This window comes from Myotis davidii, unplaced genomic scaffold, assembly GCF_000327345.1.
Source record: "Myotis davidii unplaced genomic scaffold, ASM32734v1 scaffold916, whole genome shotgun sequence".
NCBI classification, from domain to species: domain Eukaryota; kingdom Metazoa; phylum Chordata; class Mammalia; order Chiroptera; family Vespertilionidae; genus Myotis; species Myotis davidii.
This window is the reverse complement of record NW_006288013.1, coordinates 2,174,081-2,194,465: the sequence shown is the minus strand read 5'-3', so window position 1 is coordinate 2,194,465 and position 20,385 is coordinate 2,174,081. Positions and strand designations below refer to the sequence as shown.

Here is a 20,385-nt window from a genome sequence, read left to right as displayed (position 1 = left end):
CACTGGTCTGCTTTCTATCACTATAAATTAGATCTATCTGTTCTGTCACAGAAATGGAATAATACAGTACATTATATGTTCGTTTCTGGCTGGCTCCTTTTGCATAACGAAGTTTTACGATTCATCCATATTATTGCAAGGATCAGCGGTTTTTTAAAATTGCTGATAGGATACCATTTTATGGATGTAACATAATTTGGTTACCTAGTCACTTAGAGATGGACAATTAGGGTGTTTCCAGTTTGAAGCTATCATGAAAAAGCAGCCATGAATAGTCTGTACATGTCTTTTTGTGAACATGTTTTCATTTGTCCTAGGTATGGCCCTTAGAATGGGTCACATGGTAAATGTATGCTTAATTTTATAAAACATCAAACTGTTTTCCAAAGTGGTTGTCCATTTTTGCATCCCCCCCCCCCACCTCCCGCCAGCAATGCACGAGAACTCCAGTGTCCGAAAACATTTAGCCATCAGTGTCAACCTAATGGGTGTGTAGTGGTATTGTTACCAAACACAAAGGGTTCACTGCTTGAAATGTTCCATTCGAGAACGAGATGTGTCGTGGCTGCTGTGGCTCAGTTGGTTGGAGCGCTGTCCTGTGCGCCAAAGGGTCATGGATTTGATTCCCAGTCAGGGCACATACCCAGGTTGCGGCCCATACGGGAGGAAACTGATCGATGTTTCTCACATCGATTTTTCTCTCCCTTTCTCTCTATCTCCCTTCCTCTCTCTGGAATCAATGGGAAAAAAAAGAACAAGATGTTTGTCATTAGGTAGTTTTGTTTCCCTGCATCAAGTAAAGGAAACGGGATTCACCTCCAAAGCTCTGTCTCCTGTCTGGGAGGCTTAGCCATTACTTACATAGAATATCCCAATAAATGTATCCATACACTTTGAATAACTATGAAGTAGTGTTTATTAAAATATATTTCACTTTCAAAATTGAACTATCACCTTTTAAAGTGCATATACATTTTTTGTGGACACCGTTTATACGTTATTTGGCTAATTACATATTAATTTCTTCTTTGCAGTTGACTCCACTTAGGCAGTTTTTTACATCTGCCTGGGCAAAATACTGTGCTACATTTTACCATTCAGCAAGAACAGCATTTAGTCAGAACGACCCAGACCTTGAGATCCTAGCCCTATCTAACAGTATCTCACTGTATTTTAAAATTGCATTTCCCTGATGACTAGCAATGTTGAGCAACTTTCCATGTGCTTATTGGTCATTTATTTTCTTTCATGATGTGTCTATTCAAATCTTTTGACCATTTTTAACTGAGGGTGTTTTGTTTTGTTTTTGTCTCTTTCATTATTGGGTAGTAAGAGTTCTCTACATATATTCTGGATACAGTCCTTTGTCAGATTTAAGTATCGAGAATGTTTTCTCCCAGTCTGTGGCATGTTTTTTCATTTTTACAATGATATCTTTTAAAGACCAAATAAATGTCTTTAAATTTGATGAAGTCCAATTTATAATTTTTTAAATAGTTCAGGATTTTTGTGTATCTTATATTTCTTTTCTAAGAAATTCCTGTCTATTCTAACATTAAAAGAATTTTCTGTTTTGTTTTCTTCTGTAAGTTTTACAAGTGGAGTTTTTATGTTTAGGTCTATGATCCATTTTGGTGCAGAGTGTGAGGTAAGCGTCATGGTCCATGTTTTCCATATCTGGCTGTTCCAGCAATGTTTGTTGAAAAGAAATATTCTTCCCTTTTCAAATTACCTTGGGTGTTTATTGAAAATCAATGATCAAATATATGTAGGTCTATTTCTGGACTTTCTGTTATGTTCAATTGATCTCTCTATATATACTTATGCCAATATCATATTGTCTTCATTACTGCAGTTTTACAGTAAGTCTTGAAATCAGATACTGTGAATGCTTCAACTTTTTCTATTTTCAAAATTGTTTTAGCTATTCTAGTTCCTTTGCATTTTCATAAAAATTTTAGAATCAGCTTGTCAATTTCTACCAAAAAGAAAGTGCTGGGATTTTGACTGGGATTGCATTGAATCTATAAATCAATTTGGAGACAAATGACATGGTATAATGTCTTCTTCAAATGTTTACTAGCGTTCACCAGAGAAGCCTTCAGGCCTGTAGTTTTCTTTGTGGGGGTTTTAAAGGAGAATTTAGTTTATATACTAAATATAGCACTATTTAGATTTTTTACTTCCATCTGTGTCAGCTTTCATAATATGTCATTTACAGGATTTGTCCATTGCATATAAGTTATCAAATGTAATGCTGTTTTCCTATTACTCTTTTAACAAAATTGAGATATAAATTATATCAATAATATCCACCTTTTAGAGTGTACAATTCAATAGTTTTTAGCATATTCACAAGGTTGTGGAACCATCACTACTATCTAATTCCTGAACATTTTATTCACCCCCAAAAGAAATCCTGTACCCATTAGCAATAGTGACACTATCCACTCTTCCTTCTTTCCAGACCCTGGCAACTACTAATCTTCTATTATCTTTCAATGTCTGTAGGATCTGTAGTGATGGGCTGATCTATTTTTGGGGAGCTCTGTTTCCACAGGGATCCAGTTCTAATGCAGGAATCCAGAGTTGCAGTCACATTACAATCTGGGCCTCTGAAGAGATGGAAGAAGAGAGAATTTTCCTGAAGTCTGGAAAATTATCATTGCCTAGTAGTACTTTTCAAACAGTGGATGTGTGCCTACTTATTGAAAGTTCTTGATTACTTCAGCCTAAAGGAAAGTTGAAGTTCTTGGGCCAGATATCTGGGGTCATAAACTACTTATAGCCTGTTATTTAAAAAACTTAAAAAAAAGTGATATGCTATGACAAAGTTTGGGAAGCACTGGCCTAGAGTACCAAGTCCAAACTAATCAGGATTATATTCAAGGACTTTCCCTCATTTTGCCCCAAACTGTTTCCTGTAATTGTCTTCTTCACCCTTCCTTCTCTCCAATCTTATTCTTACTCCCATAAATATCCTAGACTTTAGGCAGCATAAAGTGCTTTCACTCAAGAATCCCTGCAATTGTCTACCTTTGAGATGCCCCCTGCCAAATACCACTAACGCTTCTAGATTCTACTCAAATGCATTTGGGAAACACTCTAGAAAGACAGGGACCAAGTCAATCCTCCCCTTCACTAAGCAATAGCTGAACTGAATGCTGGCTAAGGACCCAGTACTGACAGGCTCACAGAATACAAATCTCTTTTTTGTATTTTTGAAATTGTTTTATGAGGAGGGCAAGAAAGGGATTATCATCATTTTGTAGATCAAAGAACATTCATGCAGCAAATAATAATGACCTACTAAATTCATACATGGAAGTCGCATACAGAGCTGTAACAAGACCCCTAACCCTAACCCTAACAGCATGCAATGTGCTATCCTAGTGTTTTAAAAGAAGACAGGAACCAAAGCTTTTACTCTAAACTAAGTCTATTTTTTAAAAGATTTTGGAAAACATTTTCTCAGTCCTATTGAGGTATGCATGTCATATAAAAGTATAAAATATTTAAAGTGTATATCGTGGTGATTTCAGAATATATATATATTCTGAATATACCCATTAGCAATAGTGACACTATCCACTCTTCCTTCTTTCCAGACCCTGGCAACTACTAATCTTCTATTATCTTTCAATGTCTGTAGGATCTGTAGTGATGGGCTGATCTATTTTTGGGGAGCTCTGGGGATATATATATATCTGGGGATATATATATATCCTCTTAAACTGCGAAAATTTCCTAGCAGTGGTCTATACCAACTTGCATTAACTTTAGGATGTAAGACTGATTCCAGGCTGGAGATCAGGGGTGAAGATATGAGTGAATTCTGAAAGTCTAGACTGGGAAACGCATTCCACAGAGAAAGGGAGGTGGCCCACTAGGGCTCTGGATGCCTGGAAGCCTTCTTTGAAGCTTTATAATCTGGTGTTAGCCCCTTAGCTGAGTCAGCGTTGTCTGTGTGTGTGGAGGTAGGTGTTGACCACTTCAGGCAACCAAAGCACCAGGACCTTTTCATCTTAGAAGTAAAAGCCACCTAATCCTTTCGTTTCTAGGCACCCTGCCTACCTGTGTCTGCATGAACGGAACAGCTGAAGAAATAGAGGTTGAAACTCAGTATTTAGATGATTTTTCTATCTCGAGGCACCCTGACTCTGTGACACAGGGCCCTCTGGGGCCCTACTTTCCCAAGGTCTCCGTTTCTGCCAAGACTTCAGAGCAAAAGTTTGTAGTCTTGAGGAGCTATGCCTTCCTTGAGGAAAAGTCAAGTATCTCCCAGGTTCAACACAGGTGACTTTCTAAATAAAGCTCCATGATTGAAGCAACCGTTTCTGATCTTAACTCTTCTCTGAGCAAAAAAATATTACATTGCATCACTGAAAAATACTATCAAGTTCAACAGTTTAACATCTAGAATGCATAGCCTTCTATGAAGCCCCTGTACCCATCTACTAAACTTAGAAATGTGGCATTTTATTTTTAGAATCTTCCACTTTACTATACTTCAAACTGAAATGAGCTTTTCATAAACAAGAATGTAACATGATCTACTAATCTGAATAAATCAATTCCAACCAAATCCAAACCTATGTGCTTTCTAAAGCTATCAATGTCGAGTCCAATTAGAACAGAAACTTACTCTGAAAGGAGTATAAGTAGAGATTTCATTCGTAAGTAGTCTTGGTTTATTGCTCCAAGTTTCATCATGAATGTTATCTATGTTACTTCAGATGCACCCATGTGTTGTAAGCTTCCTGAAGGCAGAGACAGAAAAGATGCATGGTATGGTGGAAAATAAGCAGGATTTCAAATCTGAAGACGTGGGTTCAAACTCCATGAATCACTTACGCTGTGTGACCCTAATGAGTCACCTGACCTCTGTGAGTCTGAGTTTCTTTATCTGTAAAATGGAACAAATTCCACCTACCTCACATGATTATAGACAGGAACAAGTTATTTCTGTCATGATACCTTATACAGGCAATGTGTATTTTATTTAGTTGTGGTCATGTTTTAACTTTACCACTAGAATAGAAGTTCTTTTAATCTAAGGACTGGCTCATACTGCTGCTTTGCCTCCTGGAGATGTTCAAAAGTAAAACTCCTACTTTTATAGGTTTTTTAAAAAAATTTTTTTTTTATTGATTTCAGAGCGGAAGGGAGGGAGAAACAGAAACACCAACAATGAGAGAGAATCATTGATTGACTGCCTCCTGCATGCCCCCTACTGGGGATCAAGTCCACAACTGGGGCATGTGCCCTTGACCAGAATCAAACCCAGGACCCTTTAGTCCTCAGGCTGACGCTCTAACCACTGAGCAGAACTGGCTAGGGCTATAGGGTTTTTTGATGCTTTAATCTGAGGGGTGACCAATAACAGAATTTCATACAAAGTCAGTGTAGAGATAAAAAGGTTTTGGGGAAGACAAAACAAACATGTATCCCTGGGTAGACTCCCTATCAGCCTTGACTCAAGAACAGTGATGGTCGGACAAGTTCTGAGCCGAGGTCCTCCTCAGCTAAGGGAGACTCATCACTATTAATATCTGGATTTCTATTAACACTCTCTTTTCACTGCGCGCTAATTTAAATCTGTTCTCTAAGCTGTTCTTAACCACATAGTCTTGGGCCTGGGCCTGGTTCCCAATTATAGGTCTTAACTCCCCATTTTGGTTTTTGTATTTGCAGAAATAATAGGAATGTTGCCCCTGTTAATTCTAGGGGAGAGAGGGCTGTAGTAGAGTTTCAGGTGGGGCAATTCTTTGTTATGCAGGACTGTCCATACATTGTTTGAGATTAATATGCCTATCCCCTGCCCTCTGATTCCTTTAGTGCTCCCAAATCATTGTGACAACTTAACCACCCCCCCAACACATACACACACACATTTCCAAACCCAGGAGGGCGGGCAGTATTGCCACTGGTTGAAAGCCAATGTAACCTGTCTCTCTCTGCCACCTTGATTCCATGTCTGCCACAAGGTACATCATTATATAAGACTAGTGGCCCGGTGCAAGAATCCGTGCACATTGAAAGGAAATTAATTAGAAGAAATATTTTAATATCATTATTTGCCCTTTCTCTATAATAGAAGTGTCAACCAAATTCATGATCGACAATGACAGATCGAAACACATGCGTACAATTGGTGCCAGTGAGAGCTTTATATGTATCGTGCATGCATGAGTCATCTTAGCCTTTTATATACATAGAATTAAACTTTTTAAATCTCTGTTTTCTGGCTAATGAAAGAAAAATAGGATTCGACCAAGTCTCCTATCTACCTACTCCAGGACTTTGTGAGGATGAAATGAGATGAGGCCTGGGAAAATGCTTCACAGACATTTGGTTAAAGTGTAAAATGTTTCCACCTGGCTATAAAGCAAGGCATGTTCCTGGGCTGAAGAAACTGCAAGGCTAGTCGCTAGGGAGAGGAAGCCGGGTGTTGCTATGTGACATCATTACCCAGCGCCCACAGCCACTGTTTCTGGGCTGGGCTGGGCTGTGGGCCGCATTTTGTGCCATGGGGTCTCGGCAGCATCGGATGTGATTTGGTGGGGTGTTGCTCTGGAGTAGTGTCCCACCTGGGAGAAGCTGAGTGTTGCTTTGTCAGCACCAGATCCACAGTGCTGTTTTTTTTGTAAATGGCCAGTGTGCATCACGGCAGCTCCTGCGTTGAGTGTCTACGCCCTGGTGGTCAGTGGGTGTCATAGTGAGTCGGATGGTTGAACACTTAGCATATTAGCCTTTTATATATATACACACTAGAGGCCCAGTGCACGACATTTGTGCACTGGAGGGAGGGGGTCCCTCAGCCTGTCTGTGCCCTCTTGCAGTCTGGGACACCTCAGGGGATGTCCACCTGCCTGCTTAGGGAAGCAGGTCTAAGCCGGCAGGCAGACATCCCCTGAGGAGTCCAGAGCACTACTGTGGAGGCCAGAGAGGCTCCCGCCACTGCCTTGCACTTGCCAGCCATGATCCTGGCTTCTGGCTGAGCAGTGCTCCCCTTATGGGAGTGCACTGACCACCAGGGGGCAGCTCCTGTGTTGAGCATCTGCCCTCTGATGGTCAGTGCATGTCATAGTGACTGGTTGTTCTGCCGTTTGGTCAATTTGCATATTAGCCTTTTATTATACAGGATTATATAGGATGCCCTGAACCAAACGAATGCTCCCTAGTGTTCACTGCATGCTCTGAGCCAGGCTGGTCTGTGAAGAGAAAGAGGGATGTGGAAAGGAAGAAGGATGTGGAAGGGGAGGGAGTTGGGGAGGAAGAGGAAGAGAAGGAGGAGGAGGAGGAAACAGCATGGATTATTTCCCTGTAAGTCTTCAAAACGAAAGTATGAGGAAAGCAAGAGGGAGATAATTTTGAAGTTTCTCTATGCTGCGTGGTGTTTACTGTAAGAATAACTAAATACATTTACTCCCTGCCAGGCATTGAACTAATAAGCATTTGGCATATATTAACTCTTCCCACCTTATAAGTAGTTACTATTATTATCCCATTTTAAAGATGAAGAAAATGGGGCACGAAGCAGCTAAGTAACTTAACTGTAGGTGTAAAGCTATGAAGTGGCAAAGCAAGGACTTCTGACTCTGTCTCTGAGTGCTTCTGGATAACCAAGGCTTCCTCTCTTAAACCCCAGCCTGCCTTACACCTCTCAGCTAGGAGCTTCTGCAACTTTCCCAGTCTGAAGTATTAAGATGCTCCATGAGGGTGGTAAAAGCAGGAACTGAAAATAAGTCATTGTGTAATATATTATTTTTTGTTGACTCTTAGAATTAGAGAATCTCTGAGTGGTGATCTGTCAGAAAACCTGGGCTCAATGCTCAGCCTGCTATTGATTATGTGATCCCAGGAGAGTTCCACGACCTCTGTAAGACTCATGATGAGAGTACCACCTGCTCTAAAGCTGTCGTGTGAGGCGCAGAGATGTACAAGCTTTAGTGTACTGGCTTCGGGACCAGTTTGAAGATTTTCTTTTTTAGTCCTTCAAATGGTTTGGATCAATGCAGCTGCAAACAAAGTGTTACCTATTACAGTAAAGCAGATAGTCAAGGATTCTGGATCAGAGTCCTAGATGGCTGGGAATATTAATAGCTCTACACTCCTGCTTTACATGTGAGTCCTATTAGAGCGCCCCATGTGATTCCTGTCTGACTCAGGCTCCATGAATGCTTCCTGTACTTCCCTGCCCTGGCTTTGTGCTTCTATGGATGAGTTAGGGCACCTGAGACTCACCAGCTACGGGGTAATCCTGTTAGGAACAGAACAAGAACTCGCTGGTATTCCCCCATCCTGGATCACTGTGGATCCTGAGCGAGGCTCACGGCCTCCCTATGATTCAGGCTCCCCACCACCCAAAGAGGATGATTCATTTGTTCAGGGTACACCATGGAGTCCTGCCAAATGCAAATAGATGGTCCGTGGGGCACCGTGCCAATGATGCTGGGAGCAGGCTCATTACTGCCACAGACACTGCGACAAATAACAACAAAAGCCCCGAGGTGCAAATTACCACACATAATAAACTTAATTCAAGAAAAACCGAAGAGATCCTTAGTTGCATTTTAATTTACACAGCACTGTTTATCACACAAGTGCCCCGGGGCCTCTACAAACTAAGACATCAGTACAGATTAGTTTCTGCGATGCCTCAACGATCTGACCAACTGAAATCCACCTACCACGTAAAGTGTGACGAGAACACTGGGAAGACTGCAGAGAGGGTAATCGAAAAGAACTCACAGTCCGGAAAACATGAGAGCATCCTGTGTTTTATTCCTAATGGGATTTATGCCTTAGCCTCTGGACTTAGAAGCATCAAGTCCTATGTAAAAGCACAAAGCCAGGAGCGGAAGTACAGGAAGCATTCACAGAGGGCCTGAGTCAGACAGGAATCACATGAGGTGCTTTACATAGGACTTACATGTAAAGCAGAAGTGGCTATTAATACTCCCAACCGCCCGAGGCAAAACCACTGGGATGGGACTTGCAAGCCTCTTCTCCAAAGTAATCTGCAGAGTTACAACAAGGACAAAACACCAGATGTAGAGACAAATAATAGTCCAGTGGGCCAGGACTGTGTTGAATTCTTTACTCATCTACACTGTCTGCTTTTCAAGACTCACAATGACCTCAGAAGTAGATGCTATTATCTTCACTTTGTAGATGAACAAACTGAGGTGCTTAACGTGACTGAGCATCTTGCCTGAAGTCAGTCACCTCGATCTTCTAGCTATGTGAGACCTGAGTCAAATCCCCCAACTTAGTGGGTTCTAGAATCCTAAGAGTGGAGATAAAACTAGTCCTCCCTGCCATTCATGAATGTTACAAGGACTACATGTAATACAGAATAACGTGTAAAGTACGTGTGAAAGTATCCTATCTTCTCCTGGCTACACTGCAATCCTGGTGGACAGACCATGTCACCTGATCTTTTTTAATCCCTACAAGTAAGACTTTATTGCATATGCTGTATGATTGTGCTTTTGCAATCATTATAAATATATATTAATATGAATATAATAATAATGATTAGGTATTCATCATTACAGGTGAAGAGAAACGTGTAGTCATCTTTTCAGCTTATTTACTGAGCACCCACCTATGTGCCTCTCTTCCTTTCCCTTCCTCTCTCTTAAATAAAAACATTTTTTAAAAAATGCTCAAGATGGTAAATTTTATGTTATGTGTATTTTACTATAATTTTTAAAAAGAAATGTTCCCCCAAATAAAAATAAGGTAACATATATAAATCATCTAGCAAAAAAACATGGCAATGAACCTAGTTCTTTCCCTTACCCCCTACAATCCTTTATTTCAAGGTTCTTTTCAAGTTACCTAAGGAGTTTAGCCCCAGCTAGGTTCCCCAGCTCTGCCATTAAATTCAGCTGTGCATCCCAAGGTGAATTCCTTCCCTCACTGGACTTTGATTTTGTTAACCTTTTTTTTTTTTAAAGGAGGGAAAAAAAAAGGATTAAACTACATTCCATTCCCTTTCAGCTCTAAAAGTATGAACACATTTAAGGTTAAATACATAAGAATAGGCTAGCAGAAAGGAAACATTTTTGAGCATTTATTATGTGTAAAACATTGTGCCAGGGGCTGGGGATTCACAAATATAAATATACAAAAGGGAGGTGATCATTCCTGATTTGAGGGGAAATACACAGAAATCACAACTTGTGTGTAGATTACAGGAGAGAGTGCTTGGGGCAATCTAGGAAAAAATATGCCAAAGAGGTGATAATTGAGGGGGTCCTGCTTTTTGAGGGGGGGATGTGAGGGAATAGGAGTTAATCAGATAGAACAGAGGCAGAAGGACCGACAGGTGCTGAGCACCATGTGGGGGGGATGAACACCTGGTCAGGCCCAGGTCAGAGGAGAGGCTGAGGCCTGTCTGGAAAAGCAGTTCCGGAATTCAGTGCTAAATGCCCAAAAAGCTGGAGAAAGGAGCTTGGGTTTTATCTGTGACAGTTGACACAGGAGAGAGAGAGAGAGAGGATCCAACGTGCATGGCAGAAACATCACTTTGGCAACAGTGCACGAGAGGCCAGATGAAGGGGAACAGGAAGCTATTGCCAGGGCCCAGACAAAACAGGATGAGGCCTGCAGAAGGCAGTGGCCGTGGGGAAGGAGAGGAAAGGAGCTCTGTTTGCCTCATGTAGCTCTGTAGATAAAGCATGAATGGCGCATTAACTCCAGAGGCGGGCTCTTACACACTGGGACCTCTAAACAATTTCTGACTAAATCTGACTGTCCCCAGGTCCAGGGCAATCACTCAAAGGGAGGAAACTGGCATAAAGGTTAATCTGTTTCAGCTGCTAGGCTCCCCCCACCTCTTCTTGCCAGAAATAATGGCAGGCAGCGCTGGAAAAAGGAGCATCTGGCTGCAGCGAAGACCCATCCCTTCCCGGGCTGGGGCTGTTGGCTCATCCTTGGGAGTCACAACAATGGAGAATGGAGAATCGTTCTTTTCATCCTTCTCACAGCATTATCCCCTCGACCTCATCCCCTAACAATGGCGTGGTTATGTTTTCCCTCCATCGCGGCCCCTCCCCACTGTGCACAAGGCAGATGCTATGCCCAGAGGTCGTGGAGGTGGACAGCCCCACCACCCCTACCAAGCCTTCGAGGGGCAGGATGCTCCTGCAGGAGAGGCATGAAGAAGCAAGTGAAAAGACCAAATGTTAAGTAACAGGAACGGGGAAGACCATTTCCCCTCCTTTATTAAACTAGAAAAAAAATTTTTTTCATTGACGTTTCCCAGGGGTGCTAAATGTGTGATTAAACAGGCACCCTTGTCCATAGCTCAAAGTTACTTGTTGGTATGATGCCTTTGGAAAACAACTTGGCAGCATTCGAGAGCCTTAAATGTTCACCCCTTTTTATCCAAAAATTCTCATGTCTAGAAACCGACTAAAGGAACGATTTGGAGGGAAGAAAACGATACACGCACAAAGATCGCTATTATAGCACCAGAAGGCAAAGAAAGCGGTGAAGCTTCAGTACTCAGGGTTTTTTCTTCCTGTCTTGCCCTCCCGGCCACGGAAGTTGATCTCCGCGGCTCTGGACTGCTCCAGGTGTAATGACAGACACTGGGCCCTCACCTGTGTACACAGATCTGCTGGAAGAAAATATACTGTATGACTAACCACACTTACCAATGAGTGACACTGGAGGTCTTCTATCCATTTTACAGGATAGCAGATTATTATTTTAAAAAATTAAAAGAATGAACTCATATACCCATTCAGTATTCCACCGTGTATCAGGCACCATGCTAGGGGCATAAACAACACAGACAAGGCCTTGATCTCAGAGCAAAGATGTCAACAAGGAATAAACAATTACAACATAGCATGATAAATATTGGCATACAGGGAAATATGGTGGGCTAGGGGGATGAATTATCCTTATTGAAAGGGTCAGAAAAAGCCAGTGGAAAGAAGTTAAGGAATTTGGACTCCATCCTAAGAACAACAGAAAACACTAGAATTTTTTTTTTTAAGGGGAGTGGTATGTCTGGACTGTGTTCTGGAAAGATCACTCTGGCTGCCATGTGTAAAGCTGGAGACGAGCAAATCTAGGAATAGGCACGTCCCAGTGAGAAATGACTGTGGCTTAGACTGCAGTGAGGCAATGGAAAGAAAAGGTAATGCAAAAGGGATATTTAATAGCTAGAATCAACTTCTTAGTGATTGCTCAGTGACAGAGAAGAATGACTTCTAAGCATCTGGCTTGAGCAAACTGTGACATCTACTGGTTTCCTGGAGCAGATGATTCTGAGCTCTTTTTTTTTTTTTAAATCCTCACCTGAGGATATTTTTCCCTATTTATTTATTTATTTATTTATTTATTTATTTATTTAGTAGAGAGAATGGAAGGGAGGGACAGGGAGAGGGAGGAAAGAAAAAAGAGAGAGGGAGAGTGAGAGAGAAACATTGATGACCAAAGGGTTGGTCTCTACCCACAGGTGTGCCTCTAATCTCTGACAGCACATACCACCACCAGAGAATTGGACAGAGGATAAATATTCAGATAAAACATTAGGAATAGGTAGCATTAAATGTTTTATATCCATTCAGACAGGATTAAGTATAGTAGAGCAGAGGAGAGACAGAGGAAAGGGAATGTATAATGGTTAGAAAAAGAGAGGGCTGGAGGGAAAGCAATGACCAGCCTTTGTGAGGCTGGGAAAGATAAGGACATGCTAATGTAATAGCCTCCCACATTGGTGAGGGGAGGGGCACACTCCAGAGGTCAGATGATGTGGTAGGCACTGTGCTACGGGATTTAGCTGTAGTCTCTTTGTACTGACTATAATCCTATGAGGTAGGAATCCTTAGTCCCGGTTTACAGATAGTGTAGCTGAGGCTCAGGGAAGTAGAATAAGTGTGTCAAAGTCTTATGACCCTCAGGTATTTCCAAAGAATTATGTCTCTTGATAAACTTCCTGAGAAGGATGGTTACTTTCATTTATGGCCATGGCCAGTTAACTCAGTCATCAATTTTACAGTGATGTGCTGGAGTCAGTGTCTATCAGCTCATAACAGATTATTACATTTTCAGGAGTTTTGCAATCCAGATGACCTCATCCTAGTGGTCTGAAATCAGCTATGATTGCAGAATTTACATCATGGAAACTGGCAAAGGCTGCAAATTAGGGCATCATCCTTCTCCTTCTCCTTCTCTTTCTTCCTCCTCCTCCTCCTCCTCCTCCTCTTCCTCCTTCTCCTCCTGTTTCTTCCTCCTCCTCCCTCCTCTTCTTCCTCCTCCTCCTCCCCCTCCCCTCTCCTCCCCTTCTCCTCCTTCTCCTCTCTTCTGAGAACCTGTTGTTAAATGTTTACTAGCACACTGCTACTTGAGAACCTTGGAACTATGAAAGGAAGTGACTTTCATTTCATTGCCAAGTGCCATCCAAGTCCCACCTATTGGTTCTAGTTGCTTGGAAGACTATGCTGAGAAGGCTTCTGAAGCTTCATTTGTCATTATCATAAAAATATACTCAAAATGTGAAGTGATGTCTGTCCTGGGAAGGGAGGGAGAATGGCTGCAGCCATGCCATGTACCTGCTGTCCCTGACCCAGGCTAACGCTCTGATTTTAGAGATGAAGAGAGAAACCCAGAGAAGGTAGGTGATTTGCCTGAAGCCACAGAGTGAATCAGTGGCAGAGCTGAGGCTACAAGTCGAATAATCTGACTTCTGGTCGAGTGACCCTCCCAGGGCAGCACCGAGACCAGGGAACTGAGAGTCTCTTGACTTAGCCAGCATCTTTATTTACAGTATCGAGCAACGTCGTAGTGACAGTGATCACTGGGGAGGAATGCTGCAGAGCGCATACAGACATAGTGAGGCAGGCCCTGGACTGACCTTCTGGCTCTTTCCTCCCTGGAAATTTATAATGCTAGGCTTCCAAGAACTCTATCTATGCTCATATGTGCCTTCTTCCTGACCACAGAAACTACTACCAACCCAAAGTGTGCGATTTCTAAGAACCTTAGGTGACTTAGCAACACCCTGACAACCACCACACTGTCAGCAGTCAAGAGATAGAGAGATTATCTTGCAGGGTGATTTGACCAGAAAGCATGAAATGAATGATACCTGAAATAAAATTCACAATAGCCTATTCCTATGAACTTTAGTGGTAAATTATCCCCAAACCATTTTTTGTTCCTTTTTTCTGAGCACTGTATTTTTGAAGAAGTAATGTGGCTCAAGAATTAAGACGTATAAAATGGCAAACAATGAAAAGTCTCCTTTCACCCTAACCCCAGCCATCCTTTTCTGCTGTGTAGAGAAAATCACTGTTACGAGTTTCTTGTGTTTCAAGTAAGAGATATTTTATGTGTACAAAAAAGGTAAATATATACACTATTTTCCTCTTTATACAGATAGTCTATGATCTAGTATCATTACAGATAGTGTAACTGAGGCTCACTCTTTTTTCCTTAAATTATACCTTGGAGCTTATTTCATATCAGTATCTAAAGAACTGCTTCATTACTTTTTTAAAATTTTTACAGCAGATACTTCTAACCTTGTGAGATAATCAGAACAGGTGTTATGTTCAGATAAATGTCTTATTTAAAATCATCACAATTTGTGCCAGGGGAGAGCTAGCAAACACAAACACTATTCAAGTGAGAAAATTACTTGGGCTCATGTTGATAAATGTTAGGGGATTTTGTTTTTGTATGCATTTAGTTTTCCTTATAAAATGAAATGAGATATAGTGGCTTCAGGTCAATAAGATAAGCGTAGTAAGCTCTATTGAGTCAAATTTGTGCGAATTTTTTTTTCCCTGTGGGTTCAAAAAGAGGTTATATGTAGAGCAAATAACAAATTATGGTCATGAAAAGTATTTTTTTCTAATCCTCACCCGAGAACATGCTTAGAGAGAAGAATGAAAAGAGACAGGGAGGGAGGAAAGGAAGGAGGCAGGGAGCGAGGAAAGGAAGGAGGCCAACTGAGTCACTCCAGCCAGGTGGTCATGAAAGCATTTTAAAGGGCTTTTCTATAGGAAAAGAAATTGTTACTCTAAATTAACTTCTCTCTTATCTTATTCCAAAAAAGATTCCAGTTATGTATTTATTGTTATTTGTCTGTGAAGGTGCTTACATAATGCTAGGAGCTTCTTGACACTAACAATGTGTTCATCTTTGTATTCTCAGTCATAGATAAAGACACAGACAGAGATTAGGATATCAGTGACTTTTGCAGGATAGATGAAATATTATAGAGAATGTTTAAATTACCTGAGAACTCACTTTTCAGCTTGCTACCCCCAAACATGTCCAAAGAATACACAGTTCTGACCCAGTGGGATGAAGGCTAAGAAGAGTTGGATAGAGATGTATGTGGACTGAGACCGCTTCTCTCTCTCTAACTACAGCAGGTAAGCCTCATTTGTGCCTATGCTAAAGATCATTGCTACTTAGCCCAGATATATCATGTCTATTATTCAATACAATTCTACAACTATGTACTGAGTAGCCATGCTGGGTACACAGTGGGAACTCAATAAATCTATATCTGGGTCAATTTTTAATCTCCATGTTATGTTATCATCACTTCTGAACATGTCTAATTCTCCTTATAGACTGTAAACAACTTACATAAAGTCCCTTGTATCTCATTGTGGGACTCATTGGGGAAGGGAAGTGGTGAGGGAAGGGGAATGATGGGGGAGGTAAGTGGTCAAGGGATGCTTCATATGAAAGTAATCTTGCAGGATTAAAGATATTCCCAGAATCAAGTTCTGGGAACAAGAGATGAAAGATGGGAGAAGGAGAAAGTATTCTGAATGTAAAGGATAGAACTGTACACTTGAAACTTATATAATCTTACTGATATCACCCCAATAAATTAATAAAATTTAAAAACTAAAAATAAAGAAAAAAGAAAAAGTAGATTAAGTCCCAATCACAGAGGGTCTTAAATGATCCACTTGTGGTTTGAGCTTTTCCTTGAAAAAGAATCGTGAGGTCCAAAATTTGAGTAGAAAGAATATGATATAAAAAAACAACAACAGGATTTAAGAGCAAGAGAGAGGTGGGTATATATCCTAAACCAATAATCACCAGTAGTGTGACTTTGGAGAAGTAAATTAATCTTTTCAAGCTTCAATATTTCCTTTGTAAGTATACAGATACCTCACTAGATTGAAATTAAGAAGAAATGGATGTTAGAAAGTTTTATAGATTGGCAAGTGCAACATAAATATTAATTATTGTTATAATCATAAGCTGCACTTTGGGAAAAAATCTTACAGTCTTACTGAGGATTTGTTGGGGGTGACAGGAAAGCCAGGAAGTGAAGAAGACAGAAGTGGGGGTGGTGGGGTGATCATTTGATAGTGCAGTGACGACATAAGCCCTATCAACCCTCACCTACAGACCCAGGACCTGACCCTGAATCCTTCCTTAGGTAAGACTCGCAGGAATTGATACAGGCCAACAATTAGGCATTCATGACTCCGACTTATTTGACAAAATAAATCCTGGGTCAATAATCTCAAAGGAACAACAAAAATGATTTCCCGTTATGGGTATTTACGGGTAGCATTGTATTTGCAGTCTTCCCCAACAGCAATCCATTAAGCCAAAGGGAGCTTTAAAAAAGATATTGAGCGTAAGATGTTAATAATAGGGGAAACTGGATGTTGGGTATATGGGAAATCTCTGCACTATCTTTTCATTTTCTCTGTAAATCTAAAGCTGTGTGAAGAAATAAAAGTTTTATTTTTTAAAGTACATTACAGGTCCAGAGTAGATTTATTCATAATAGTCCCAAACTGGAAATAATCCAGGTATCCATCCACAGGAGAATGGATAAACAACCTGGGCATTCATGCAATGGCATACTACTCAGCAGTAAAAAGGAATGGGCTATAAACACAATCAACTACGTGGATGGATCTCAAAGGTGTAACGCTGGGCCCTGGCTGGTTTGGCTCAGTGGATAGAGCGTCAGGCTGCAGACCAAAGGGTTCCAGGTTTGATTCCAGTCAAGGGCACAAGCCCGGGGTTGCGGGCTCGATCCCCAGCAGGGGGTGTGCAGGAGGCAGCCAATCAATGATTCTCTCTCATCATTGATGTTTCTATCTCTCGCTCCCTCTCCTTTCCACTCTGAAATTGATAAAAAAAATATATATATTTTAAAAAGGTATAACGCTAGATGAAAGAAACCTTACACAAAAGAGCAAATACTACCAGTTTCATTTGTATGAAATTCTAAAGCTGACGAAAATAATCTTTGATGGGGAAAAACCAGAATGGTGGCTGCTTCTTGAGGGTGGGGGTGGGAACTGTCTAGGAAGGGCATGAGGAAACTTTGTGAGATGCTGGTAATTAATTTATGCTTACAGATGCTTGAGTTACAAAGGTATCTCAAAGAAAGCTCACTTAAGATTTGGGTGTTTCATTCCATGTACATTTTACCTAAAAGAAAAATACTAAACAAATACTGGACTCTAGTTAATGAGTTCATGATGTGCATGCTGAAGTATTTAGGGAGAAATATACTGATGTCTGCAATTTACTTGAAATGCTTTAAAAAATAAGATGGATAATGGATGGATAATGGAATGGATAGATAGATATGTGACACAGCAACTATCATAAACTATTAATGGCAAAATCTAGATGGTGAATATATGGATATAGACTATAAAATTCTTTCATTTTGCTGTATATTTGAAATTTTTCATTAAAAATGTTAAGGAAAAAAAAGATTTTTGGGTCTTGTGTCCAGGCTGGGTGAACAGGAGAAAAATATAATCTCCTTCAGTTTATAAGGCTAGACTCATAACTTCACATGAATACAGACAGCCTTTTCATATTTATTGTCATTTCATCTCCTCTTCTGGGCTCCTGAGACTAACTCTATTTTAGCATTTATAATACCATTTTGTAACTGCTTTCATCTCCATATCACTATATTAGGCTACTGAGAACTCCCTGAAGGCAGGGCCTTGTCTTTCTTTTCTGACTTTGTGTTTCCTCTGCTTAGCACAGTACCTGACATAGACAAGAGGGCATTCCTTCAAACACTTGTTAGTCCATCCCATGGGGACTTAGACCCTTTCAAGGCCATGTGGAGATATGGAAGATTCCCATAGAGACATGTGATCCAAGTGATTCTGCACTTGGAAGGTAACAACTGGATGCAGAGGAACCTCTTGGTACTTCCTCACCCAGTTTTTATCCTGTCATATCGCAACCTGAAGTACCTTCTAGATGAAGCTGGTGTGATATATACTGCAGGGTGGCTCACTCAAATGCCACCTACTCCCCTCTAGTAGAAAACTTTAAAAAAAATCACCTTTACAGGAGTTGCTTGCAGTTAATCTGCCAATTATTTGCATTCATACAAGACTGGCAGGTTAGAAGTGAGGCAAAGACCATTTTCCTGCTCTCTTGGCTATTTCCTGTTTCTCTGACAAACAAGAGTGTAGCCATGAAAGGGTTTTTATGCAGCTGAGGCATTTTCCAGCCTCCTGAGTGCCAGGGGGCAGGGGCAGCAATAGATTCTCAGGTCTGACCTCCCAATCACTAACTATATGACAGCTACAGGGCAGAGTGGGATGTGGACTGATCATTGCAGCAGTATTCTGAGAGCATGGGAAGTGTCACTTGTGGAGAACATCTAGCTTTAGTTCTTCCTAGATGCATTTGATAAGCAACTTATTCCTTATATTAAATTCCCTTCTGTTGAAAGCCTATGGAATGGTTTCCATTTCTAACACCTGGGTATAAAAATAAAAAAAATAAGTGTCCTGGCCTGGGTTGCTAAATGGTTAGAGCACCAGCCAGTGCACTGTAGGGTCATGGGTTTGATTCCCAGAATGTGTCTCTCACATCAATGTTTCTCTTTTCACTCTCTCTAAAAATTAATGGAAACAATATCCTCTGGTGAGGATTAACAACAACAAATCAAGAAATAAGCTTGCGTGACTAGGGACAGGCCTCTGTGGATGGGAAAGGGGGTGCATTTTGGAGTTTCTCACAATGAGTATCTATCATTTAATTGTTGAACCCTACTTTGCACCAAGCACTGGGCTAGGAGCTGGCCTCAAGACAGTGGTTTGCTCTCAGCAGAACCACAATAACATGTGAGAGAAGAGCTGACAGTGATGGACACCTGAGACAAGGAAGAAGTGGTCAGGGAGAGAGTCCAGGTGAGAGGGAAGCTTCAGAGGTGAGAGAAAATGCTTAGTCTCAGACCTCACACCAAACAGTAACTAAAACATTTAGCATCTCATGCATTGCATATTCATCTAAATTATCTCACTTAATACTTCTCTCTGTCTCCCCTTTTATTTGGGTTAATATTTGAGTGCCTCTTATGTGGCACACACTTTATATATTTTTCCTCATTTAAGCTTTGGAACTCGCTATGAAGCAGAAACTGTCATTAGCTCCGTAACTTGCCTGTGGTCTCACAGTTACTAAAGAGCAGGGCCAGCACTCAAAGTCCTATCTTTTGATACAAACCCTACATTCAAAGCCAGAATTTCAGTTCTTCGAAAGATACGTTTAAAAACGAACATTGTGCAAACGTGAGAAACTGTTATCCTTATCATGGAAAGCCTCTCTCTCCAAGTTTGACGTCTTCAAGGTTAGGAAACAGTGCCCAAGCTGCTCGGCCCTCAGAAGGAATGACCGAGGTCCCAGCTGGCTCACACCAGCCCACAGGCACAATGGACGAGGTGGAGGGGAGCAGAGGCAGAGAAGGGGACCCAGTTGTTGCCACCACAGCTTCCTCACTGAGGCGGCTCTTTATCTCCTACACCATTGTTTACAGCTCAGAGGACACCATCCGGCCCTAATAAATGGAAGTGTCCACTGGGAAGGGGCAAAACATACACATGCCCCCTCCACATACAAAAGGACATTTGTGCCAGGCTGCCTAAGAGGCTGACACACACACCAAGGACTTGCCCCTCCTCCCTTCACCCCTAGAAACAGACAAGAAAGGCAGCTTTCTGGTATTCCACAAAGGGGGAGCCATGCAGGGAAGAGAACACACACTCTCTAAATCTGCTGACTTGATTCATCCCCTAACTGACACAATGCGGAGAGGAAGACTTCAGGAAATGGGCAGATTATGTCCAAGAAAAGATTTCCTGCAAGCAGTTAACGGGAAACTTACATGAAAAGCGAGGACTAAAAATACTCAGGCTATTGGAAGCTGGTGGGGAGGCCCCTAGTTCTTCAAGAACTGTCTGAGGAAGCCCGCTACTGGGCTTCCAACCCTCCCCACCCACCAACCCAATGCGCTCAATTCAGCATTGGCTTATTCCCCAGGAAAAGCTAGCTCATCAGGCACCTGGTGTGATTTAAATTTCAATTTAACCTCAATCAAGTCCT

General features: G+C 41.3%; 1 protein-coding gene across 1 annotated transcript in view; it reads right to left on the bottom strand.

The window, feature by feature from the left end:
- Positions 1-9,212, bottom strand: part of LOC102755549 (ferritin heavy chain) — a 12,772-nt gene extending 3,560 nt beyond the window's left edge. The window contains exons 1-3 of the mRNA XM_015561429.1: positions 9,138-9,212; positions 7,095-7,102; positions 6,378-6,381 (exon numbers count right to left, since the gene is read on the bottom strand). Coding sequence (XP_015416915.1) covers positions 6,378-6,381; positions 7,095-7,102; positions 9,138-9,212 — 87 coding nt within the window. The remainder of the gene's footprint in view (positions 1-6,377; positions 6,382-7,094; positions 7,103-9,137) is intronic.
- Between the last annotated feature and the right edge of the window lie 11,173 nt (positions 9,213-20,385).